Here is a 26,387-nt window from a genome sequence, read left to right as displayed (position 1 = left end):
CTGCTTCAGACACCCAGCCTTGCTGGTGACAGTGTTTCCATCTCAAATGCACAGTTAGAAGAGCAGGGAAGGGAAACACAAGATATATTTTGCAAAACAGATACCTCCTATGTAGAAATACAACTTATTCCTAGAGAGGAGCAGGAGTGTGTGGCTGTGGGCCTGGACCTGGGTGGGATGCAGGGCAGTGGGGACAGCCCTGTGGCATTAGTGGAACACTGTTTGAAATCCCTGCAGGGTGCTCCAGCTTCCTGGCTGCACAGCTCAGGCACAGGGCTTATTATTACTGACTGCTGTTGGATTTTTATAAAACTCATTCAGCAGAGCATTGGTATCTGAACTATTTAAGGGAATAGGGAATGATCCTGTGGTTACAAAGTTAGGTGTGTGTTTGTGTCTTGCTGAGCTGGTGTTAATGTGGAGAAAATAAACAGGTGTTTCCTGGCTTGAATCTGGGACCAGTGTGTTCAACCTGATTAAATTTAGGATGTTTCAGTTCTGAGTGCCTGACTTAAGATACTTCAACACACAAGTTAATAAGAAAAGAAAAAGAAAAAAAAAAAAAAAAAGAAAAAAAAAGAGCACCCACCAGAAGAGCAGAGCCTTAATGGCACTGAACCATGTACAGCACTCATTTCCAGAGGGCTTCATTTCCAAGGTGTGCTGTCCAAGCAGCTGGATAATGAATGTAAAGGTGTCCATGTATATTGGCAGACAGTATTGTTGAGCTGTGGTCAGGCTGAGCACAGATAGACCCCTTCTGACTGAAATAATCAGGTACCACAATGCATGGAAGCCACAAAAGTTTGGAGAAGGTGGTTTTTGTGTCCTGTGTGTGCCCAGTGGGCCTGATCCTGCATTCCTGTGCTAGTTCTGGTCATTAAAATCAAAGAGGTTTTTGACTGACTAAGGAGTTCAGACTGTATTGCTGTGGATTTTAGTTCCTGCCATTCATTTTCCTTTGATTATCAGTACAATGCTTTATTTTTGCACAGTGTAATATTTTATTAAAGGCACATTTGTAGCTAATAACATTTATGAAGAGGCAGCTTTGACTGAAACTGCATCTGAATGTCACTTGAATAATGAATGGGAATACCATATATCCATTAAAATTTGAACAATGATAACTGTATGTGTGTTAGAGTCCCCTTTTTGATGGATATGGCCAGCAGCCATTAAAATACAGTGACAATTCTTGTTCACAGTCCCACAGTGGCTGATAATAACACTCTTGATAAGAATTTGCAGCTCAAGACACCAGTTTTACAAAAGGGATTTATTGCAGCTAACAGCATCTCTGAAGATTAAAATGTAACCATCATTCAGTTCTACTTTTATTTTATTATTTTTTTAAGTCTTATTTTTTTTAAGTCTCATTTTTTAAGTATGTAAAGAAAGGATTTTACTTCCCCATCACTCTCTGGAGTTGGCTTCCTGCTGGCCCTTATTAAAACTTACTCACTTTTTGAATATAAAATGTTAGCCAATATCCCCACTGGTTTAAAAGAAAAAAACCCAAAACTTTTCATCCTATTTTTAACACAGGGGGTTTGTAGAATTTAGAAATAGATGTGGCCTACTGGGTCATCTAGTTAATTTTCTACAGCCCTCCATTATTTCTTGCAAGCCTTCATGTTTCTGGGCTTTTTAATGTTTATAGATGCATTGCTGCTGCAGCTGTTCTCCAGCTCAGGGATGTGTGGATGTCACTGGGCTCTAACAGGGAGACTCACATGGTGCTTTGAAGTTGGAGGAAAATAAGGAAAAGTCTTCTTAATAGAATGACTTTGCTTAGCTTACAGTTAGTATGAGGTGCTTCAAAAAATGTATTAACTCTAGAGTCTTGTAACTGTTTTCTTGGAGCTACAAAGCTGATGCAAGAGGCAGTGTAGTACAGTGGCTGAGATGACTGACAGATTTATATTCTGCTTTTTGACCTTCAGAAAGTCCCTTAATGGAGCTTTTCCTTTTCCCACTCATCCCTTCTGCAGAGCAGGGTTTATCCGAGCTGAAAATGCTTACTAAGCACCAGTTGAACACCTACTGTGCCAGGACCCTCAGGTTTATCTCTCAAGCCTGGTCAAATGCAAAATAATAAGTTGGTCTTCTGAAGAAATAGGTTCTTGAAAGAATCATGTAGGCTTGGGTTTTCAACTGGCACAAAAAAATGGTTTTCTTAAGGATTTGGCAAGCTGAGTTTAGCTTTTCTCCTATAATTATGGATATAGTTTGTTGATTTTGCTGATTCTTTACTCCCATTCCTGTGTTAGGTCTGATCTGGCAGCAGGAGCTGGAAAGCTCACACCCTTGTACATTAAACAGGATGCAGTGCCTAATTATTATCTTGATTAAATTTGGTGATTAAGTGATCTGTAATTGTGTGTGAGCTCAGACATCCCAAGATACTGCTCAAAGCCGTGGTGACTGATCATCTGGTCAGGGTTGGGGTGGCACTGCTCTGATTAAATCTTACTTTGAGGAGAAGTTGGTTCCCATCTCTGCAAGCACTTAAAGCTCTGTGGAATTTTGCTGCATTTCTCTTTGCTGAGCAATATGTGAAAGTACATCAAGTGCAGGTCTAGATAAGTAATAAATGTCAAGAAAGTATCTTCAGAAGGATGTATTTGTAAAATATATTAATGGCTCCCTCTTTAATTTAAGACAGAAAAATACCACATTCCTGATAAATTTTCGAAGTACAAAAAACCATGAGAAAATAAATATATGCTAGCATCATAACTTCCTCTTGATGACTAAAGCTGTGGCATTTTTAAAGCCAGGGATGAAGCAATTTTAGGCATGATTCAGTTGAAATCTCTGCTTTTCTCTGTCCTCTCAGAATAAACCACCCATGCATTTTAAATTTTGCTTCTTTCATATGCCATGGGATTTTGATAAAAAATGATAATAATAAAAAAAGCAATGCCCCTTATAGCAAAGAAAAGGCAGTCTGGTACTCAAATGTTTTTCAAGCTTGGTGCAGCTTGGACTGAAAACTGGAATATCACCCAGTAATAAGTTTGTGGAGATGAAATCCACTTGGATAAAAAGTACAGAGCTATGCAGCTTGACAGGCTGAGTCCTAAAGGGCAGCAGCCTTGGATCCAATAGTCTCTCTCATTTTTGAATAATTGCTGTGCAACACAATCAAACATTTATTGCTGAGTACAGGTGCATTTGCTCTCCCTGGTGACCCTCTATAAGCAAATGTGCAGGACGATTTTATTACCAGGACTGCAATTCACACAAACTGTTTGCTTTAGAGAATTAAATAAACCCAGACAAAGGACAGTCAATACTGTTGTTTTACCTTCTTGCATTTAAATGCTGCCTCCTGGATGGTTCAATAGCAACCTGGAAGACACAGGGGTTCTGTGGAATGATTCATGTGAAGAAATTTACCTTTCTGGAAAAGCCACAAGAGCACCAAAATCAAGGGGTTACTTTGCTGTAGACAAATTCAGAGTTTCACCTTCATCTGAGCAGGCTGCTGTGATTGATGACTGGTGGGAATTTGGCTGACTGGAGAAATCTTGGCTAAAAAATTTGTTTCCAAACTGGAATGGCCAAGCAGTGGCAAAGCTTTGATTTTGCTGCCAATGCAGCATTTGAAGAGTGAAACCATATTTGTGGCTGTGGTTGAAAGAGCTTCTAGGAGACATTTGAACCCATGCCATGAACTTCTGAGCTAGGAGCATTTTTCAGTTCAAGGGAAAATGATATCTTAGAGCAGCCCTTGCCTGGGAAGGGGCTGTGATCAATCTTGCCTTTGGGCAAAGCCTTCCCTGAGACCAGTATCTCTTACAGTGAGATATTAAAAATAGAGGAAATAAAGGCATCTGGTGCCTGGCTTGTAGTGATGACAGCACATTGCAGGGCTGTGGAGGGACTTTAAGAGCCATTTAAAGTGCCAACTAATTCCTTATTGGTTTTTCTACTGTATTTATGCAGTGTTGACTATTTGGTCCCTTGCTAGGACCAAATTAGACTAAGCAGAGTTGGAAAGGTAAATGCCTTTGGTCTTCTCCTTCTTATCAGCTTTGTGACCACAGCAGGGCTAAGGCAACCCAGGTCTTTGTTGTCTTCAGTAACCCCTGAGAACTCCATTCAGAAATACAGATTCCACACAGCACCCTGGGCTCTCACAGCTTGTAATTCTGGTGTTCTCTCCCCCAGTTCTGAGCTTTGTACAGTGAAAAGGCAAAGGAAAAGAGAAGCACTATAAAACATATCTTGGATGTGACTGATAGCACCTCATGGAAGCAAGAGTAAATACTGAAATGCTGATTTATCTTTCCAAGACCAACACCTGGGCTTTTTATGAGACTTGGACTGAGGAATATAAACACTGGGTGACAGCCACAGTAGGGCTGACTATTCAGGCTGTACCTCCAGTCTGTCCAGTTATTCAGAGCCAGCACAGAGCAGTGCAGAGGAGCCATCAGAACACTGCAGAAGTCCTCAGCTGTTGCAGATCTGTTTGTGGGGCAGGGATGAGATCTCCTAGGGCTCAGTCCCAGCCAGGGTATTGTGGGATGTTCATCCTCTGCAGGGTTCAGGATCAGTCCTTCAGCCCCATGGAGCACAAACATCACAGGCATGGGATGAAAGCCATCATGGACCATATTCTGTGTCTAACCCTGGGTTTGGAGCAGCAGGTTTTGTCCTGGGCAAAGATAGGTAGAAGGAGATGTGTCTTCTCAGCACTCTCGAGAGCAATCTGGCAGAAGAGTCTTTACCAAAATTTTCTTTGTAATCATTTGTGAGATAAATAAACTCCAGGCATCACACACAGCCAAATGAAATGGAAGCTATGGCAAAGCTGGCCAAGGGAACTTTCTCCTTCAGAAACTCTTGTAATGGATGACCCAGACTTTGAAGACAAAATATTTGGCAAGTGAGCTCAAACAGAAGAAATTCTCTCATTCACTCAAAAGCTCATGCTTCTTGCCAACACAGTAATATGCTGTTGGGACAGGTAGAAAGGGCTGCTTTCCAAAAATAAGCAGATCTTATGCAACAAGCTTAGTTATATTAATAAGTGAAAAACGGATGTACTATTCATTATCTGCTTCCAAATCCAAGTAGACAGTCATCCTGATGATTACTGATTATTTTTTTATTCTTACACAGAGAAATGTTTGAGGAACGACAGGACTCAGTCTTTAACATTCTTTTGATTCCACATTGGAGCTTGGTAATTGATGAAAGATGTTCCACATGTTACTTGAAACTTTTCTGTTGGCTTTGTGATCTGAACTAGGTCTGACAAGTTACATCAAGAGTCCCTCACAGGACACTCACTCTAGCAAGAGTGATCCCTTCTTGCAGGACCTGCTTCCGGAGTTCTCATTGAAGTGAGTGGACTTGATGTGGATGGACAGCATTTGTCTCTATTCTGTTATTTTGGGGGGTTTTGTCCTGATTCTGTTGAATATAGGAGCTGTCCTGCTTGTAATGTCCACTGTTATAAATAGGAGCAATGCTAAAATTCATCCTTAATTGTTTTTTTTAAAAAGAGATTTTGGATAAAACAGCTGGTGGAAATCATTTGAAAGACTCAGCTGGCTTTGCATGAAGTTGGAGCAGGCTCTAAATACACTGACAAGTCCAGCAGTGAAAAAAAAATCTCTGTTGTCAGCTGATGTTTCTCCTTCCTCTGCACTCTGGGCTGTTCTCACTGGCTCTCCCTAGGCGCTGAATTTCATCTCTAAATTGGGAGCCCAGTAAATGAGAATGCAAGTCTGTTGGGTTTGCATGGCAACATTTTGGCAGTGGGGGGACTACAGGGGTGAGAAGCTTCTGTGAGAAGCTTCTGGAAGCTTCCCCCATGTCCAGCTGAGCCAATGCCAGCTGGCTCCAAAAGGGACCAGGTCCAACTGCAACGCTGGTAGTGCCTCTGGGATAATGTGCCTAAGAAGAGGGAAAAGTTCTTCTGAGCAGCAGCCAGAGGAGGGAGGAGGTGTGAGAGAGCAGCAGCTCTGCACACCCTGAGAATGCACCTCTGGAGGGGTCCCACCCTGGGGCAGCTCCTGCAGCCCATGGAAGGACTCACACTGGAGGAGCCTGTGGGGATTTGGCTCCCTGAGGAGGAAGGAGCAGCAGAGACAATGTGAGCTGATCACAGCCCACATTCCCTGTCTCCCTGCACTGCTGGTGGGGTAGGAAAAGAAATCAGGAGTGAAGTTGAGTCTCAGAATAAGGGAGGAATGAGGGGAAGATGTTTTAAGATTTGGTTTTATCTCTCATTGTCCTGACTGCCAAGTTGAGTCTGTTCTGCCTGTGATGGTAACTGGTGAGTGATCTCTCCCTGTCCTTATCTCAGTTTTTCACTGTATTGCTCTCCCTGTCCAGTTTAGGAGGGCAGTGACAGAGGGCTTTGGTTGGCATCTGGCATCCAGCCAGGGTCGACCCAGCACAGTGAGGCTCCCCACATTTCCAGTGTCAGGAGTGAGTCTCTGTGCTGTGATCACTCAGGGGAAGAAATTAACTCCAAAATTACAAGTGTGTATTGAAAGTGTGAGACTGAGGCTTGGGTCTCAGAGATGAGCTGGAACTGCACATCCTGGCTCTTATACTGGGTGCTCATGGGGAGTGACTCAAGAGCTTGAACACCTCCATTTACCTGCTCCACCATCACAAGGATACTTACATTACCGTCTGCAGGAGCACTGCTCTCTGCATAAGGGACCTGCTGTTCATATCACACTAAGATATCACCCAGATTCATTTTTTTGTAACCTCAGTGACCTGAAAGGGGTTGTGCAAATGTGAATAGCTGCATGAGGCTTCTCTGAACCAGAGAAAGGCAGTATGTGGAATTTGGGATTGTATGCCTACATGGACATCCATAGCTAGAAGAAAACAGATCAGAAAATAGTTGTTAATATATGCCTGTGTCACACTCAGAAATGCTCTTGAGGAGGGTGCCTGACAATAGCATGGAGTCTCCTAGATGCAGGTGGAGGCAGCAGATGAGTGTGATGGCTGTGCCAGGCAGAGCAGCTCCTGCTGCCAGGGCCCAGCAAGGAGCCCTGTGGCTCCTTTGTAGGCATCACCGTGGCCATGGAATCACAGCCAGGGAACCAGCTGGTAGCTCTCTGCCTGCAGCTTTCTTTATCCCATAAAGAGTTCCAAATGCTGCCCCCTGCTCCTTGCTTTTTAACAGATGACATTGAAGGGCTTTCACCTTTTTCCCCCCAGTTATTTTAAGGTTCTCCCTGCTTCATCATGTCGTGGGTGACGCCCCTAATACCTGACCACTGACCTCTGCACCAGCAAGATTTTCATGGAATCACAGAGGCTTAAGATTGGAAAAGACCTCCAAGATTATCAGGGCCAGATGTCTTTTTTCTTGTCCTGAAGCCAGTCTGTGGCAGGGCTGCCTACACCCCGTCCTCACCCTGCAGGCACCAATTCCTCACCCACCCACCCCTGGAGGTGCTCCATTCTTCCAGAGGCACCAGGGATGGGGCACATCCTGACCCTGGGAGCTGCCTCCCTGCCCAGCTGCCCTTGCCAAGCAGTGCTGCAGCCTGGGCTCAGTTCCTGAAGCAAGGAGCAGCTGAAGCAGCTCTGTGTTCCCCTCTCCAGGGACCAGCTGCTCTCTCTCACCTGGCGCCTCGCAGCTAATCACAGTGACAGCAGCCATTGTTTATTTCCCTCCATCCTTGTCTTCCGTGTTTTATGGAAAATTAGAGCAGGCAGGCAAGCCATCCATCAGCCTATAAATGCTGTGGAGTCTTTTGGCTTTGTGCTAAATAATTGTGCATTTTATTGCTATTTACACATTTATTTTCCGAGGCAATAAAATACAAACTGCAGTCCTCAAGACTTTATATTTTGCATCTGTATCGCAGCAGCCACACAGGCAGCATGCAACCTGCTGTCATAAATTCACTTTCTTATTTTAGTAGGTCTAACATTTATTTATAATTAATGTCAGAGACCTTACACAGGAATGCCAATTATTGATTTTTTTTTCTTTTTTTAAGAAAAAGAAATTACTTTTTTTCTTATTACTGCCATAGCAGCACAATCAAATTGCAGAGGCTAATCTTGTTCACAACAGTGAAAGAAAAGGCTCTTAAAAACTGAGTTGGTGGTAAAGTTATAAAAAGCATCATGCAGCCCCTTAACTCTGGAGTTTCTATATATGGAAATTATTGTGTGGGGGGCAGGGGACAGTAATTCACATTAGCTGCTCTGGTGGTGTCAGTGTGGGAATAGGAAAGATCTCCAGCAGGAGTCATTGTAACCCGTGCAAAATGAGAGCCTTTGCAAGTGGCAAGGGGGCTCTGGGGGCACCCAGGGGGACCCCCAGGCTCCATTGCTGTGATGGAGGAGTGGCTGCTGTGCCTGCAGGTTTGCACTGCCAGCAGTGCAGGATCAGCCCTTCCCATGCAATGTTTGTCCATGGAACTCAGCTCCACTTGCCGCAATCACACGCGCAGGGATGTGAGTTGGAGCAAAGAAGCCTTGAAATACGTTTTTATGGCTTGAATCCCCCATTACTTGCTCAGTGCTAAGAGATCTAGCCATGGATTTGTAAACTAAATGGCCCTTATCAGTAGCCTTTGCACAGCTGGTGCTTCTCCTTCAGTCCAGCTATGCCAGGAAATCTGCTGAGGTAGTCTTCAGACTTGGCAAAGAGTGATGGGAGCAGCAGCCAGCTCCATCTTAAACTAATTTTTACCCCTGGCAGGGATGGCTGCCTAACAAGTGTCCAGAGGCTGAAACACAGCCCTAGAAAAGCTGCAGGTTGGAGAGGTGAAGGGGCTGCAGAGGGCAAAGTAAGCAGTCTGCTGCTGCACCAGCTTCCCATTCATGATGATTTACTGTCAAAATGCTGAGCAACTCTGGGAGAGGGAAGAAGTGGAGTTAGGAGTTAGGAACAGAGTTGGGAGCCAGGGATGGATGTTACATTTCTACCTCAAGCTCTGGAATGGTGAGAATAAGAGGGATGCTTGCAGGCTCACTCAGCTTTTCCACATCTGCAAAGCAGAGCTGGCACCAGCAGGTCTGTGTGTGGTGGTATTTGGAGGGGTTACCAAAAAAAGGGGTTGTTGTGGGGGTTGAATAACCTGCTTGTTTTGTGCCACCTTGCCCTCCAAGGGGTTCTGCTCCCACAGCAAGTGAACCTGAGTGGGTCAGAAAATAAAACCAGAGATCAGTCCATTCTCTGACACCTTCCCAAGGAGCTCCATAAACATTAAGGGAGCCTGTGTCAGCTGGGAGGGGTGTGATCTCTGCATGACTGTGGCCAGAAATGCTGTCAGAGCAAAGCTGATGTTGCTGAACTGTGAGATTCAGTCTGAGGAACAGCAAACCAATCTGAAGGATTCTGCTCTGGCTGCCTGGGGGCACTGAGTAGCAAAAGTTGTGGGAAACAGTGAGGTGTGGGTTCTCAGTGTCTCTGGAAACTCATACCCCAAACATCTCACGTGGAGTACCACAAATGGAAGCAGGGAGGGCTTTGGCTGTTACTTGTTTGTCATTGCACAGCCACAAATGCCACCTGAATTCTGTCACTTCAATTCTGGCTTTTTTTTTTTTAGCACTATTAGGTTTTTTCTTTCTTTGCTTGCTCATCAGGAAGATAGCTCTATTTTCATTTCCTAATTAGCTTGGTATTTCTTCACTCATTCAAAGATGTCTGGCCAAATTAAATTAACGTGCAGCACTCGTCAAGCCAAAGGCTTTGCACACCAGGGCTAGACAGCCTGGGGACAGGAGAAATGAGCTCTCACAGGGCTGGACTGTGTGGGCTTGGGGCAGGTATCACCCACAGGAGCCTCACCTGCACACCTCACACAGGGAGATGTTGCTGACAGGCATCTGGGCATGGAGGAGCTTTATTCTTGCTCCCCCTATTGCTGGGGAGCCTCGCTACCAAATGTGCAGCTCCATGGGTTTTGTAAAGTTGTTTCTGAAAGCAAACCCTGTTTTTATTTTGCTTGTGTTGAACAAGTTGAGCTGTGAATCATGTTTCACCATGATGATGCTATTGCAGACCCAGCCCTAATTTTTTGAGAAGGCACCAAACACATCCAAGGGCCTGTAGGAATGGGACAAGAGGTAATGGTTTTAAACTAAAAGTGTTTAGATTCAGACTAAGGAAGCTATAAGGAGGAAATGTTTATGAGGAGGGTGGTGAAACACTGGCACAGGTTGTTGAGAGGGGTTGTGGATGTTCCATCCCTGGAAACATTCAAGGCTGGGTTGGATGGGGCTCTGAGGCAGCTGATCTTGTTGAAGATGTCCCTGCTCATTGCAGTGCAGTTGGATGATCTTTAAAGGTCCTTTGGAACACAAACCATTCCATGATTCCAATAAAAGCTGTGGGGAGGGAGAGGGGCCATGTCTCTCTCATTTTTTATCCTTTGCCATAGAAGAGGGGTTTTACTCAGTGGGAGGTTGATTTGGTTCACACCAGCAGAAGTTTGGACATCCCTGTGTGCCTGCTGTCCCCCTTGCAGGCAGCAGCATGACCCACATAGGGGTTAATTCCACAGTAAGCCCTGTCAGCAGGTCAGTAAACCTGCTCCCACCCCTTCCTGCTCCTGCTAATCCAGGCAAATCCTCTTTCCCTCTACCTTCTCCTGTTTCTTCCATCACCTTGAAGTAAAAAGGTGAGGATGAAGGAAAGGAAGGAAGGTTATGGAAACACACTTTAGCCATTTTGGTAGGTGCATGAGAGCAAAATGAGCCTCCCTGGAGTGCAGCCTGGCCCCTGCTGTCTCTGTGGGCTCTGTGCAGGTGTCTGTGTGCACTCTGCCCCCTCCACCTGCTCCTGCCCCAGGACTGCCTGGACCATGGCATCCCAGGACTCTCCCAGCACAGAGTCATGTCCTGTAAATAAGGCTGAGCTTATTTCCCAGGCTGCCTGTGTCTAAAATCAGGGACTTTTTCTTCTGGGTTCATTTAGTCAGGAGAAAAGGAGGCTGAGGGGAGACTTTCTCTCTGATAACATGGTGGGGATCAGTCTCCTCACCCACGTGAAAAGAGATAGAATGAGAAAGAACAGCCTCACACTGTGCCAGGGCATGTTTACAGGTGTGTTTAGATTGGATATTAAGAAATAATTTTTTACCACAAAAGCTGTCAAGCATTGGAACAGGCTGCCCAGAGAAGTAAGGAAATCACCATCCCTGAAAATAGTCAAACAACATATGGATGTGGCACCTGGGGACATGGTTTAGTGATTTGATGGTGCTGGGTCAACTGTTGGACTCTGTGATCTCAGTGGTCTTTTCCAGCCTGAGTTGATTCTGTGATTCTTGCCCTCTGCACTGCTGTGCAAGCCAGGGTGCAGCTTCAGCTCATAGACTCTGCAGAGGATGATGGTCTGAGGTGATCCCAAAGAGTTGGTTTTTATTCAGGACTGACAGGATGGCAGCACAGTTTTTCATCTGCAGGCTGGGCTTCTTTCAGTTTCTTCTTTCAGTCCTTTAAGACTGATAAATAAGAGTTTGGGGAAACACATTTTTTGCTGCTGTCTTACGATGTGGTAGTGATAACAAATCAAGAGAGGCAAGAGAACTTCCTGTACTGGTTGTTCGTGGAGAAGAAGTTAAAAAGTCCTCTATTAGTTATGTGTGACTGGTTGGTACTGCTTTGCATGGGAGGAAACCTCTCAGCGCCTCACCCATCTGAGCCTCCCACAAGTCTATGAACAAATGTCCAGGATTGAAGCCAAACTGTCTCAGTTTCTGGTGTCAGCCAGGAGCTGCACCTCTCCAAGGGGCTCTGGGGGGTGAGCAGGCTTGTCCTTGGCTGCAGTTCTGGCTGGTAGCTCCGTGAGCAGAAATGACTGCAGATATTTGTAAAACTCAGGAAAGAAAGATCACTTTGCCTCCGTGTGCTGGGTGCACTGTGAGCCTCACTGCCCTGCCTCTCTGCTCTGTGAGCCTCACTGAGGAGATGAGAGATGCACCAGATCTGCCGTGCACATCAACCAGGGCAGGGGCAATGAAATTCAGGAGCCATAAATACAGGAGGCTGCAAAATGAGAACAATTTCCATCAGCTGCAAGTTTGGAAACACCCGGGCATCAGTGATGCTGGGAACTGGAAACTTGGAAACTTCATCTTTCACACAAAGATCCAGCAATCCACCATGGGACAGCAACCCCTGGTATCCTTTCTCTTCTCCTGAGGATGGAAACTCCCCAGCAACAGCAATTACCAAGTACTGGATCATCCCCCTGTAGCTGAGTGTGACAACACTTCTGGGGCTGGGAAGTCACATCTCATTTTAGAGGAAATTGAAAACAATGGTGCCCTTCAGCTGATGCATCTCCTTCATAAGTCATAGGTCAGTTCTCCTCTGGGAATGTCTAAGTTCTGTTTGGAATGACTTTCCTTTGAATGCTGTCATTATTTTTCAGCATTCACTTTTCATTTTTGAGCAAGAAAGGCGTGGTATAAAAAGAGTAAAACTCATATTATCCTGTTTAAAACCAAGCCAAGCAGAACAGTGCATTTCCCAGAGTTTCTTGGTATACATTTCCTTGCAAATCTTAGAGAGATTTTAATTAAAGGTTTCTTTTCCCTTTCCTTCATAAAGGCAAAACACAAATAAAAATCTTGTAGCTGCCGCTTTGGACACAAATTGGTGGCTCATTTAAGAGAAAACCCAAAATCCCAGGGCTCTGCTGCCTGTGGTCACAGGGGACTGTTAGTTTTTAACAATATGCCCATTAAAACTTTCCAGGAGCTTCATTTCTACAGCAAGTGGTGACATTTTCATAAACTCCATTTTTAAAGTTACCATGAAATTTTTCATTGGAGTGAGAGCAGGATCCCACATTCATTGCAATAGACATGTGTACAAAACCTTGCAGTCCCAAAGGAAAACTTCCTTGTCCCACTGAAAATGGAGGGATGGTTTAGGGGGGGAAGGAATATTGCAGTGAGTGTGGGATCCTGTTCTCAGTGTTTGAATGGGAGGTGTGATCTCAAACCCAAGGGCAGAATTTAGGTTTTGATGTTGCCCTGGTGTTGGGTTTTGTGCTGACAAAGGGCTCTGACATTTATGGTCACTTCAGGCCAGTGACACTGAGGCTAAAGCTGAGGTTTCTGACCAGCCCATGTAGGACTGGTGTTTGTCTTTTGTTGATGCACAAGAGGAAGTTCTTGGTTTTCTAATGTGTCATTGACTGGAAAGTATTACTGGGAAAAAGTCAGCAACTGAGGCTTCCCCACCCTGAAGAAAGATAGGAAACTCCTCAATAAACAGGAGCCCAAAGGACAGAGATGTCTCTGCCACTCTTTGTCATAGGTAAAAGGATAAATTCAGGGTGATGTTTCCACAGCATCTGGCCTGCTACAGCTTCATTTCTAGGTAGAACGCTGGTAGCACTGCAGAGAGCAAGACCAAAGCAATACTGAATTGGTCACCTCTCTCTTGTGCTAAAATTTCTCCTTTTACAAAATCAGTGATACCATTTCAGAATTGAAAAATTAAGTTCTAAATTAATTGAAGCTCCCTCTGCTAATTCTTTCTGTATGGCTAAGTGATACTTTGAATTTCTCTTTGAATGAGGAACCCCTAAATATTCAGTGTTGCTGGTTACCTTAGCAGACTCCCTGTTTATGTTTTAGCCATCCAAATAACACAAGTGGAAAAGATGCCATAGTTGTGTGCATGTCTGTGTGTGTTTCTCCAACATTCAATTATCAGCATCCAAAACCTCGGTATTACCATTTTTAATGCAGTTCAGGATGCCCAGCTGAGTGCTGTATGTGCAGCTCTGATATATGCAAATCCATTTTGCATGCAGCTCTTGACATATTTTCATATTCAGGATTATGGGAAGCTTTTTGTGTGCCACTTTGATGTATGCTAATCTTTGTTTCTCTGAAAACACTTTTAAAAAGTCCAGACAAATAGACAATATTTCTTCTTCACTGAAACCCTGTGTTTTTTCTGTAGCCAGGCTCCCACATGGTTCAGAGCAAAGCTTCCACCAGTGGCGTGCTGGAGGGCCATATCCCTGTGCCCTGCTCTGGGCAGCTCCTTGTGTCCATCAGGGATCAGAGACAACCTGAGATCTGGCAGCCCTCTGGATGAAAGGCAGCCTGAATCACTCATTTCTTCCTTGACTGTCACCTCTGTTGTAGGTGCAGAGAAAAAGCTGGAATGGGAACCTCACACACAGAGGCTGATGGCAAGAGCACACAGTGCAGCTGGATCCAGATAGGTCAAGTACACCTATTAGGGACAGAAATGATCAATCAATTAAAGTGGTTGCCTAATGGCTTTGTAATTCTGCCCTGTAACACAGGATGTGAGTTATCAAATGTGTTACCTATATCTCTAACATATTTTATTGTATTATTTATGGACTTATTGTAAACTTTCTGTGGCTGCCAGACTTAGCATAGTGTGTACAGCAAGACAAAAAACTTGGAAGTATTATTTTGTTCTTGCAAGGTTTGCAGTGGATGCCAGGTCCAGACTATGCACAGATGCTGAAACACCTCTGAATTTAATTGTGGGTAGTTTGACACCTTTGTAGCACCATAAAGACTAAATGTAAATCCCAGGTTAATGAATGAGAAAATCCCTGTGGTGTCATTAAATCTTCCCCAGAGCAGCTCAGTGTGCCCAATGAATAAATGTTTAATGCAGTGCTGTGTCAGATGGAGCCATCGATTGGGAGAGAAATGCTCTGGGTTTAACAGGATCCCATCAGCTGAGCTCCACTCACAGCCCCGCATTGCCAGCGGCTGCTGGGCATTGCTGCAGGGCAGGAATCCCAGCAGGGAGAGTCAGAGGTGCTCACATGGGCACAGAAACATTTCTCCTAGATTTTCCTGGAGTTGTGGGATTATTGACAATATCATCAATGTTATCATCATTACCATCTAATCTTTCTTGGCATTCAGAATTGTAATGCTATGATATCCCCTGCAGTGCATGAATCACTTTCTTAATATCAAGAATTAATGTTTCTCACAACACATTCTCTAAAGTCACAAACAACTGTATTTATAGCCACATCCATTTCCCTGCAGCTTTAGCCAAGGAGCAGGTTGGTGAATATTTTTGAGCTGGATCCTCACAAATGATGTAGCAAAACACCTGTGATTGGGTTCAATTTTGTGCTGGGATTGCATGGCCAGGTTTTGGTAGTGGGATTGGGGTTGGGGCTACAGGGTTGGCTTCTGTGAGAAGCTGCCAGAAGCTGCCCCCATGTCCAGTATGGGCACCCAGACAGGGTCAACCCACTGCACACCTTTAGTTCAGATTATTCTACAGTCTGAAATGATCCTATATCCTCACCTGTAATCCTATAAAATTAAAACACTGCAGCTCCAGGATTCACTTTTCAGTAGTTTTAATTTTCATCTGTTTGTACTACTGCTGCTATTGTTAATTAGTCACTGTGTACTTGAATTACATGAAAGTAGTTTTCTTACTGTCTGTGGTGAAATTGTAAGACTTTAAAAACAATCCATAGTAGTCCCAACATAAAGTTAAAAGTAAAAAGAGGAGGTGATTTTATTTTCCTTTCTCAAACGAGTAAAAGGAGTGCTGTGTATTTGGACAGTGATGGTGGTGGTGGTGTTTTTGTTTTATTTTGAATTTCAAAATGTTTTGCTTTCCTTTAATTACCAAAAGTTACACATTTTCCAGAAAAAAAAACCAAAAACTTTTGTAAAATGAAAAGCAGGTTTCTTCATTTAAAATGTCAAAGATCCTTGTTTTTGAAAATTTCCTTATACAGCAAATCAACATGAAAAATAGATTTAATTTTGACAAACTGATTTGAAACAAGACAGAAATAAAAATAAATTGTGCTTGAGAAACTCCTTACTAGCTCCAGTTCTAGACTTGTCATATCATGAACCACTTAAAAATTCTTCTAGGTGCAAACACACATAGGTGCCCTGGAAATCCCTTTGATAACTCGTCTTTTCCAAGCAAAGAGTTGCAGGGCTTTGATCACAGCCTACAAATCACTGAGTGGCATGGGAGGGATGGGGAAGCACCTGGGCAGTCTGTCCACCATGGACTTTGCTATCAAAGTTTGTCAATAGGAATCAAACAGCAATTTTTATGTGTCCAGTTGTCTGCTTGGATGTTTTTAAAGAACTCTTTGAAGTAGAGCAATTCACAGACATAGAGTGAATAAATTTGAGTGAGTGAGTGAATTTTAGTTTAGGATTTTCACCACAGAGTTATTCTTTTCATTGTCCCACCTTTGGACTCTTGGCATGCAGCCCAAAAGAATTCCATCCCAACCCATGGTGAATATTGGCCACAGAAAAGTTGTCATCCAGCAGGTTAAATCTATGTGTCTGTCCAGCATTGCAAACTACAGGATAAGGAAGGAAAAGAGTATTTTTAAGAACTTATAACAATATATTTGCTATTTTAAACATCAATGTGTCTGTGGGAAAGGGCATTTGGAATATATAAAAGAAAATGAAGTAGCCCCAGGGAAGCAGAGGTGCCATTTTCTGATTAATGGAGTGTGTGCAAAGAGGTAGAGCTTTTCCAAAATCACTTTCTAGCAAGAACAGGGGCTGTGGAAGACATTATGACCAGCAGTTTATTTTTCAACTGTTGTTTTTCAACACATCCCTGGTTGACCTGGCAGACTCCAACCTCTTGGCCATAAATGCCACTGCTCACAACTTGGCTGGACAGTTCTGTCATTCCAGTGCTCCTATTTTGTCCTGAAAATACTTGAACAGAGGACTGAGCCAGAGGAATGGACCATAAAACAGGTCAGCAGTGGAGCTGCCTGTTAGGTTTGAATTCATCAACAAATTCAGGCCTTTCCCTGGCCTCTCCCAGTTTATCTCATGATTGTTTCCTGCTATGAGGATGAGGCTGAGTGCTCCCTTGGCATGGGAATGACCTGGAAAACTTAAGACCGAGCTCCCACTGGCAAGCTGTGGTGCATTACCAGTGTGCTTTTCTTCACTGAGCCTGGCATGATACCAAGCCTGGCTGTAGTAACAAAAGGCCATTATATCAACAGTGACTTACTCACATTATGGTTCCCAGTGGAAATAAATTGATCAGGAGTTTATCTCCATGGCCCCAGACATTCATGTGTTTCTGGGTGATAAGTGATAGCTAGGAGAATGCCATCCTTGCAGAGCTGGTGCCTCCAGTGGAGGGAGCTGGGCTCTCCCACCCTTTCCCTTCACCACAAACCCTCCTTGCACCTCCTCCCTCGAGGCTGGAAGTCAGGTGCTGTGCGAAGAGATGGTGGTAGGGGACATGATATTTATCAAATAGGAGGAAATGGATCATCAGCATTTTTTATTCTTAGAGTCACAGATTCACAGAATCATAGAATTGGAGTTTGGGTTGGAAAGGACCCTTAAAGATCATGTAGTCCATCAGGGCTCCTCTGCTATGGGCAGGAACATCTTCAACTTGATCATTTTGTTCAGAATCCCATCCAACCTGGTCTCCCACACTTTTGGGGATGGGCATCTGGCACCCTTCTGGGAAACCTGTTCCAGTGTTCCACCACTCTCAATGTAAAGTATTCTACCTTGTATCTAGTATAAATCTTCCATCTTTTAGTTTAAAATAATTTTGCCTTATCTTATCACTACAGGCTCTACTAAAGAGTCTCTCCCTACCTTTCTTAAGCCCCCTGTAAGCCCTGGGAAACTGCTCTGAGGTTCCCTTTGCCAGGTTGTACTAACCCAGATGTCGCAGCCTGTTATTCATCGGAGAGGTCCTTCTCCTCAGATCTGCTCTCAGTCTTTTCATTCTGTATTGATACCTGGGGTTGCCCTTGTTGAACCTCATGAAGGAGATTTTGGAGCCAAATAATCTTTCATGGCATTTGCAGTCCCATTCAAAGCAAAATTTCCTACTTGGCCTGAAGTCATGAGTACACAGTGTAGCCCATGGAGGACAGCACAATTAATCCTGGGTGTTAACAATGTGATTTCTCCAGCCTTTGCAGGAGTGAATTCTTGGAATGCAAGGGAGGAGGATGTGGTGGAGGGAGGTGGCAGGGATGCCAGTTCTCCACACCCAAGGGTAAGAGCAGACTCGTGACCTTTCCAAGCCAGATCCTCCAGCTCTCTCTTCAAACACTGCAAGGGAGTTTTCATTTCCAGACCACTCAACAATAAGTCTGATAAAGTCTGCCAAAATATATACTTATTTTGAGGCAGCAGAATGAAAATTCCCCACCCAAGTTTCTTTTGATCCCATACATATCTAGCACAAAGAGGTGCCTGCTTACCCTGACCTCACAGACCTGTTGTGCAGGATGGGCTGTGTCACAGAGATAGGGAGATTTCCTTTGGACCTGGCCAGCCCCAGCCTGTTGCCAAACTGCCCACTGATAAGGCACAAGTGGGTAATGATTTTTTTTCAGATCACTGGCGCCTAAAATGCTGTTCAGGTTACGCTCCATAAACCATCTCCAGTTTTTCTATTTCTTCTATTCACTGTGATGGATGAAACACTGCCCAATAGCTGGCTTCACATTCAAGAAGCACAGAGGAGCTGCTGCATGCAAATTTTTCTGAAGCTACTTTTTCTCATGTCTTAAATGCTCCTGAATGCTTTTGTTTTCCAGGCAAAAGTTGTTTGGAGTGGACATTTTAATAAATCTGAGAGCAATATACCGACTACCTTGCCTGATTTCAATGCTGCCATGTCATATGACAGTGGCAATCAAACAGATTTATGCCTCTCACCATGGTCAGTGATGGGGCAGAAGAGTTACAGATCATTTTCTCCCTGATTAAATGGCAGGTGAGACTTGGGTCTGCCTTTCTGTCTGTGAGGACCCAGGACAGCAGCACATAGGCCATCTCTGAGGATGTAATGATGGCCAGGAGAAGAGAGCCAGTGAGCTCTGGGAGACAAAACACAGTCTGATTTTAATTAATCATAGAATGGTTTGTGTTGGGGGGAGATTTAGAGATTTTCTGTTTTCAACCCCTCTCTGATATGGGCAGGGACACCTTCCACTAGAGCAGGCTGCTCAGGACCCTAGTCAGACTGGCCTTGAACACTGCCAGGGATGAGGAATTATATGGAATCCATAATGGGATGGAGGGATGGAGGGATGGAGGGATGGAGGGATGGAGGGATGGAGGGATGGAGGGATGGAGGGATGGAGGGATGGAGGGATGAGGGATGGAGGGATGGAGGGATGGAGGGATGGAGGATGGAAGGAAGGAAGGAAGGAAGGAAGGAAAGGAAGGAAGGAAGGAAGGAAGGAAGGAAGGAGAAGGAAGGGAAGAAGGAAGGAAGGAAGGAAGGAAGGAAGGAAGGAAGGAAGGAAGGAAGGAAGGAAGGAAGGAAGGAAGGAAGGAAGGAAGGAAGGAAGGAAGGAAAGGGATGTTGCACCTTGTGCTTTTCCAAAATTGTGTCACATGGTGGCTTTTCGTGCCCCATAAGGCTCAGCTTTGCCTGCCAGAGCATGGGACAGGCTGGAGTGGCAGAGGCTGTGCTGGGGCACAGGCAGCACCCCCTCATGTCTCCATGAGGCTTCAGAGCTTGGTGGGACTGACCTGCTGGGGCTGAGGACGTGGAGCAGAGGTCTGACAGGGTCCCAACATCATCTGGTTAAGATCCAGGCTCACTCCCTGTGCTCAGCTCTGACTGCCTGCCAGGCTGTCCTGTAATTCCCATTCTGTCTCACAGAGCAAGAGCTCAGAGGTCTTTGGTGAGGTGTCAGACCAAGGAAATGTTCCTTTCTAAATGTCAGCCAGCTCTGGTCAGGGGAGCCAGGCAGTGATGAGCCTGGGCAGGGCAGACAAGCCTGTGGTTTGGAGTGAAACAGTTCCCTCCATTTTTTCCCTCCAGGCCTAGCACAGACCTGGGGTGTAAATTTATGTGTGTTTTTCCAGGGATGTGCTTTTTGTTCTCCTAGAACGAGATCTTTCATGGCTGCTCTGGGCCCTTGTGGGTTCAGGAAGGCAAGATTGAACCTCCCAGGCCAGGGCTTTGAGACCAAGGGTTGCTCAAGTAGTTGCGCACAAGAAGTGTGGACAGGAAAAAAGTCCTCAAATGGCAGGAAGGATGCTTAGGGACATACTGTAGTGTTGTCAAATTTATTGCTGTCAGTGGCTTAGCTGAGAAACTACTTAATCTCTGTAGGCTTTACAGGGCAGGAATCTGAGCTGTGTTTCTGAAAATGGGCACTTGCAGTTCTGCTGCTGAGGCCTTTCTAGTACAGCACATCCTCCTGAAGCCAAAATTGCAGCAAGTCTTGAACTTACTCCTTCAAGTGTAGAGTTTCCAGCTGTAAAATACTGTGGGATGTCCAGAGGTTGTGTGATGGCCACCATTGGTCATGAGAGAGCTGCAGCAGGTCACACTGTTCATTTCCAGATTCCAGCAGGGCAGGAGGATATGTGAGGTTTGACTCTAAAGGATTTTGGACCTCTGAGCAGTTCAGGCCCTGCATGGAGCACTGGCAGTCTCTCTGTGCTGGGATGCTGCTGTTCCCTGCTGCTGCCTTTGTGCTGCTCTGCCTGACACAGTGTCTGGAAAGTGCTGGCAACTTCAAACTAGAGAGTGCATTTCACACCAGGGCCTTACTGTGAGTTACAGACATAAAAACTGGATCCTGAATCACCAGCATCTAACACAGGCTGACAAAGATCTCCTCAATGTGGTGCTGGTACAAAGCTTTTCTTTGCTGGGAAAGTGGGCATCAAAAAGGGCCAAACACCAATTTGCTGGTGCATTTACAGTGTGGGGGAATGAGTGGTAGTAGTATGGTGATTTTTTTCTCAATTTTTTTCATTATTATTTTCTTCGTGCATTTTGTCTAAGGCCCACCCATTAAAAGAAATTTTAAAAAATTAACCATTACAGAATGGTTATTATTAACCATTAACATTAATATTGTGTGGCTGACCACACAGGTGTTGTGTAATGCCCTAATGCCCTTCCCCTGCACCCCATGAGCTGTTCCATACCCAAGGCAGCAGCTTATCTCAGTCCCAAAGGCAGAGCTGACTCACCTGGGTGTTTCCTGCCTGGGGCTGAGGCTGTGCAGGGCCAGCCCTGGGAGGGATGCAGGCATGGTGTCCCTTCTTGGAGTTCTTGTGTCAGGTTCCCACCTGCCCCTGTGCCCCCAGGCTCCTTTGGGCTGGTGCAGTTGATGCTCCTGGGCTGGGCCTGGAGCATTATTTAGGTTCCCCTTGTCTTTCTGTGCTCCTTTGTGGGTGTGCAGATGAGCTGTTGTCAAAGAACCTGACAAGTGCACTGAGAATACATTGCATTTGTAGGTGGATTTGTATAAAATAATATTTCCTTAAGGTGTTAAGGATTGCTTTGTATTAGTCCATTGAACTAATGGGGTTTTATCTTTGTTGATAAACCGGTTCGCAGGGGACCAGGGACATTCTTCAAATTGTGAGTTTACAATGCAAATAAAGTCTGTCTTGGAGGAGGGAGAAAAAAACAAAACAAAACAAAACAAAAAAAAAAAGAAAAAAGGTCTTCTGGTCTTCTTTCTAAAACTTGAGAAGACGATGACAATCACAATTGATTGATCCTGGGATCTTTCAGAATGTGAAATGTAGACAGAAGATTAAGCTCAACTCTCACAACCATTTAATCACCCTGGACCAACTTCTACAGACAGGACAGAGTTTGGAGGAGTTTGGAGGAAGAGTTTGGAGGAACCTGTCTCTTCTTCTGACCCTGCCTCTCTGCTCTCCCTGGGACATGACCCTTTGCATTTTCCCTGCCCTGCCCATCACTGGGTATTGTCAGCATAAATAAACTGCCCTGGGGTGCGCAGAGGTGCCTCACATGGGGACAGTGACATATTTAAAAGAGGAGGGAGTGGGAAGGTAGCAGGCAAAATCCAGCCCAGAAATAAGACCTTAAGCACCCAATCACTTAAGGTGGCTTAACCTGCTGTGTGCCTGGGCTGAGCTGGATCTCTGAGCACAGGCACAGCTGCAGGCAGGCAGGGCTGAGCTCTGTTCATCTCTCAGGGCTGGGCACTAAATCCCCTACCTTAAATGCCAGAAATTGTTTCTGGGTCTGAGGCCAAAACAGCCTGTTCACAGATGTGCTAATGCTGAGGTCATGCCAGGGGTGGTGATAACGACTGTGGCTGGTGTCGTGCTACTTGTGATGGCTTAGTTTAACTATCACAAGTAGTATCCAGAAGTGAAATATTCCCAGCAGCTGGGGTTGGCATTCCTGCATGCTTTCCCACACCAGTCCCTGACCTTGCACTTCCCGCTACCTTTTTGAATCCTGTGGAAACACTTTTGCAAAGATTTATGCATCTTGGGTGTGCAGAGGGAGGGAGACAGACACAGGGATAGGCTGAGATGTGGTACAAGATGTTGTGAAGAATAAAAGTAATGACATCTAGGTTGGATCTTTCAGGTGTTTTAAGAAAGAAAAAAAAAAAGCTCCAAGTGATACTGAACTCAAAAAAAAAAGTTTTACATTAATTTCAGTATTTCAGTAATCATTTTCCTCAGGCCCTAAATCAAATATATAGCCCCTGAAGCCTTTCTGTCAGCATATATATACTGTGTGTGTGTGTGTGTGTGTGTGTGTGTATATTTTTATATATATTTCTATCATAAGTATCTATAAGAAGCATGAACATCCAGAGGAAACTGTAAGGAATAAATTAAAATTTAGAGTGTTTAAAACTAGAGTATCCAGTGTTCATATCCACAAGGAAAAGGGGGCCTTGGGAACTCTGTTTTCTTACTTTCCCATCGTATGCTAAAAAAACACAGGATGATTAGGAATTTGAAGACATTGTAGCCTATTGTATAAACACTGGTTTGGGTTTCTTCCTCTTGGAGTTATAAATATAAATTTAACCTTAGCTCAGTTGTAATAAATAAATAAATAAATCTGTCCAAATCGGTGCTTGTTTTGGAGGCCAGGACTGTTTTATCAACTCTGCTCCATTTTACAGGCTTTTCCAAGACAGGCTGGATAATCCCTGTCCCTTCTCCTCTCCAAGCCCCAGAGCAGAGCTGGAGCTGTGTTGGCAGATGCTGATTTGGCCCAGCACTGGCAGCAGTGGGGGGCTGACCTGCCAGCGTTACAGCTCTTGAATTATCCACTCCATAAATGGAAAATCAGTTTGCTTCTGGGATTGGGCATGTTTTCGGGATTGTTAGAGGCTGTGTTTTTGTTTAGACTCACAACCACATGCAGGCTGGAAAGCAAATGTGTTTGGGGCCGTTCTGCAGCGCAGAAAGGAGCTGGTGTGGATGGGGCTGGGCACTGGGGCTGCTCTCTGAGATCCCTTTCTCACTCTCCAAGGCACAGTGGCAGTATCCCAATCACATCTCTAAAGTTTCAGGGATTCCTGAATTTTAGCTGGGAAAACTTCAGAAGATTTCTGGTTAGTGTAGAAACTTCCCTCTCTAACATTAAAGTGAATGCAGGACGGCTCCCTGATGTATTGGTGCAAGAGCCCAAACAGATGGGGTTAATACAGCCCTTTGTTATCCTGCCTGACCCACTTGTCAGCCCTTGAGCTCCTATAAATGCACGTAGAGGGGCCAGACTTAAAATAAATCCGAGGCATTTGGCAAACAGCAGCTAATTGAAGGGCACATGCTGCCCATCATGTGCTGGGGAGGAGAAGCCTGGGGCAAAGGCTTAAAAACGAGCTCGAGCTCGGAGATTCCCGTTCTTGGAACTGGCTGTGTGGGACTCTGTAAATATTTACACAGCACCTCTAAAATCCAAGCTGTTTCCAAGGTGGTGGTGAAGTGGTTTGGCCTGGGGCAGCTCCTGGCAGATGCCCAGGAGAGGAGGCAGCAGGAAAGATGGGTATGCTGCAGCTGCGCTTCCCTCCTGTCTGGATAAACAGGAGGCAGTGAGGGGGGTCCTGCCTCAATGCATGCACAGAATGGGTTAAAATAGGGAGGTTTCATGGTAACAGTTTTAGTTTTGCTGGCTCTTTGCTGGGCTGAAGCCTGCAGCAGAGCAGTGAATGAGACTTCTCTCCCTGGGCTTTCATTTGTTCATAAGTTGCACATATTCTGACATGGTTGCGTCTGTGATTTTTTTCCTACCCTTTAAAAAAAAACAAAACAACAAAACAAAGAGTGTTATTTAAGCAGTGGCACTTTCGGGACTTTTTGTAAACATCTGAAGTTTTATAAACAACGTGTTTTTCTTTCCACAGTACAATGCCTGTCCCACAATGGCATTCCCACAAAACACTGTGGGATGAAGGGATTCATTTTATGACTTTTAAAAACTTGTTTAAATCACTGCTGCCAGGAGGGGAAGGGAGAGCAGCTCTGGGTCCGTCTGTACCTCCAAAGCAGATCCATGCCTCTCTGCCTAGGTTGGGGTCAAGCTGCTGTCACCTACCTTTCCTTGACAGAAAAAAGAGCAATTTTCCATGTGAAACAAAGGCCATTTATACTTTGATTTCCCCTGTTTGTCCCAGGACATATGAGCTGTTTTTTCTTGGCTTTCTCTAATCTCAAATCCAACCCCAATCCTTAAGAAATTAAGCTGGCTGGGGAAAGAAAGAGAAAAGAACTGATTCATCTTCCTTCCCATCCTGCTCCTCTTCCTTTACTGGGTGCTTGCTGCTCAGCTGCTGAGTTTTGAATACTTTGCTGCATATCTTGTGGCTATCAAGGTCAGCCTGAAGGAGGAGGGGACTCATTGTCATTCAAATAGCTACGAACTGTAACACAAATAAGGCCAGAGCAGAGCCAGGAGGCTGATTCAATACAAAGAGACTCTGTCCACAGGTCGATGCTCTGCCCTTTCCAAAATTTCACCCTCATGCTCCTCAGTGTGCAAATATCAGAGCAGAGCTTAAAACCAGGACTGCTGTTTCAAGGGCTCTAATCTGATCAGAAGTTCTGGGATGGGGAGGAAAAAGCAGAGAAATCACGTTGGGAGGAATGAAAAAAGAAAAAATCTGACCATTTTTCTTTCTTTTTTTGTCTGTGTGTCTCTAGGTTGCAAACTTCTCTCCATGGCTTAAATGGACATTGGAGCATGTCTGTCTGATGGAATGTACAACCCCAGATGATCCAATTCTTCAGGAATTAAATTCCAAGGAAAAGAATACAATCCTTTCTGCAATTTGCTTGTTTTAATGTATGGCTTGCTCTCACACACAGAACCTGAGTTTTAATTTCTGTATGCAGAAAGACAAGGGTCTGCCTTCAGTAAACCCTCACCAGGAGAGGTTTAGCCACAGGACACAGAGAGGTGGAAGGAACTTGGAAGCACTGTGAGAAGGTGAAAGGAAATACCCATTTTGTCCTTTTTTAAGCCCATCTGGGGAAGATGAAGCTTCTGCCTTATGGCTGGAAGTAGTGGAGTCCATCAGTTCAGCCTGGGACTGGGGTGGTGACTGGCAGGGACCTGCTGCAGCTTTTCCTTTTTGCCTTAAGTTGGACCCTGTGCTGCTCTCAGCCACAACCCCAGGGGCAAAGATGGTTGTGGTGAGGAGGAGGAATGTGAAAGTGTTCACCTTCGCCTTCCTGCTGATCACAGTGACATCCTTCCTGCTCAACTACACTCACCAGGTGACCTCCACCACCTGGGACCCCCGACATCTCATGGTGCAGTTCTCAGAGCACGTCCAGAAGCTCTTCAAGTACCCCAGGAGACCCTGCAGCTGCCACACATGCATTTCCGAGCTGGGACATTCCCTCTGGTTTGACCAGAGATTCAACTCAACTATGCAACCTTTCCTGACCTCACACAATGCCTTGATCCCAGAAGACAGCTACAGGTGGTGGCTGGTAAGTGGGGATGTGGGTACAGCCCAGGCTTTGGGGGGCACTGGTGGTGTCAGGCTTCCAGGGGTGCCAGGCACATAAAAAGAGATGTTTTCTGCCCAAAGCATTTGCTGAGAAGTTGGAGGTGGAAAGAGTGGGTGTTTGTGCTGCTGTTCAGCTCAGAGGGGCTTGGAGTGCACGTTCACTTGCCGCAAGCTAGAGAAATCCCTGATAGAATTAGGTGGTGGATCCAGAATTTGCAAATGTCAACTCCGCCATTTTATCCCTTCTCTTCCAAAGACCAGGCTTTTTAACCCCTGTTTCTGCTTCACATGGACTTTTTGCCATTCATCAAGGTGGATAATCAAACTAATTGTGAAGTGTGTGATTCCCCCAGGGGCTCTCCCTACCATAAGATGTGTAAATAATTAGCAGGATTAAATGGGAAATTATTTATTCCATGCCTATGAGAGCATTGTCTGTTGTGGCTGATGGTGTAAAACAGATCCAGAAGGCTCATGAGTGGCTGTGGGTCACTGGGAAGGAACAGCCCCAGGTGTATCCTTGAGCAGGGTGGTCCAGCTACCCCTTGAAGCCTGATCCAAGCATCATGAAAATGAGCAGATGCCTTGTTCATAAAGCACAGAAAGGAAAAAGATGCATCCTGTTGTTTTGCTTAAC

At 44.9% G+C, this 26,387-nt stretch overlaps 1 protein-coding gene across 1 annotated transcript in view; it reads left to right on the top strand.

Moving 5' to 3' along the window:
• ST3GAL1 (ST3 beta-galactoside alpha-2,3-sialyltransferase 1) overlaps window positions 1-26,387 on the top strand; it is an 80,304-nt gene that overhangs the window by 27,536 nt on the left and 26,381 nt on the right. Inside the window, exon 2 of the mRNA XM_064706716.1 lies at window positions 24,936-25,730. Within this exon, the coding sequence (XP_064562786.1) occupies window positions 25,419-25,730 (312 nt within the window). The 5' untranslated portion in view covers window positions 24,936-25,418. The remainder of the gene's footprint in view (window positions 1-24,935; window positions 25,731-26,387) is intronic.

Source organism: Zonotrichia leucophrys, chromosome 2 (assembly GCF_028769735.1).
Source record: "Zonotrichia leucophrys gambelii isolate GWCS_2022_RI chromosome 2, RI_Zleu_2.0, whole genome shotgun sequence".
Classification (NCBI taxonomy): Eukaryota; Metazoa; Chordata; class Aves; order Passeriformes; family Passerellidae; genus Zonotrichia; species Zonotrichia leucophrys.
This window is presented reverse-complemented; position numbering and strand designations above follow the sequence as displayed.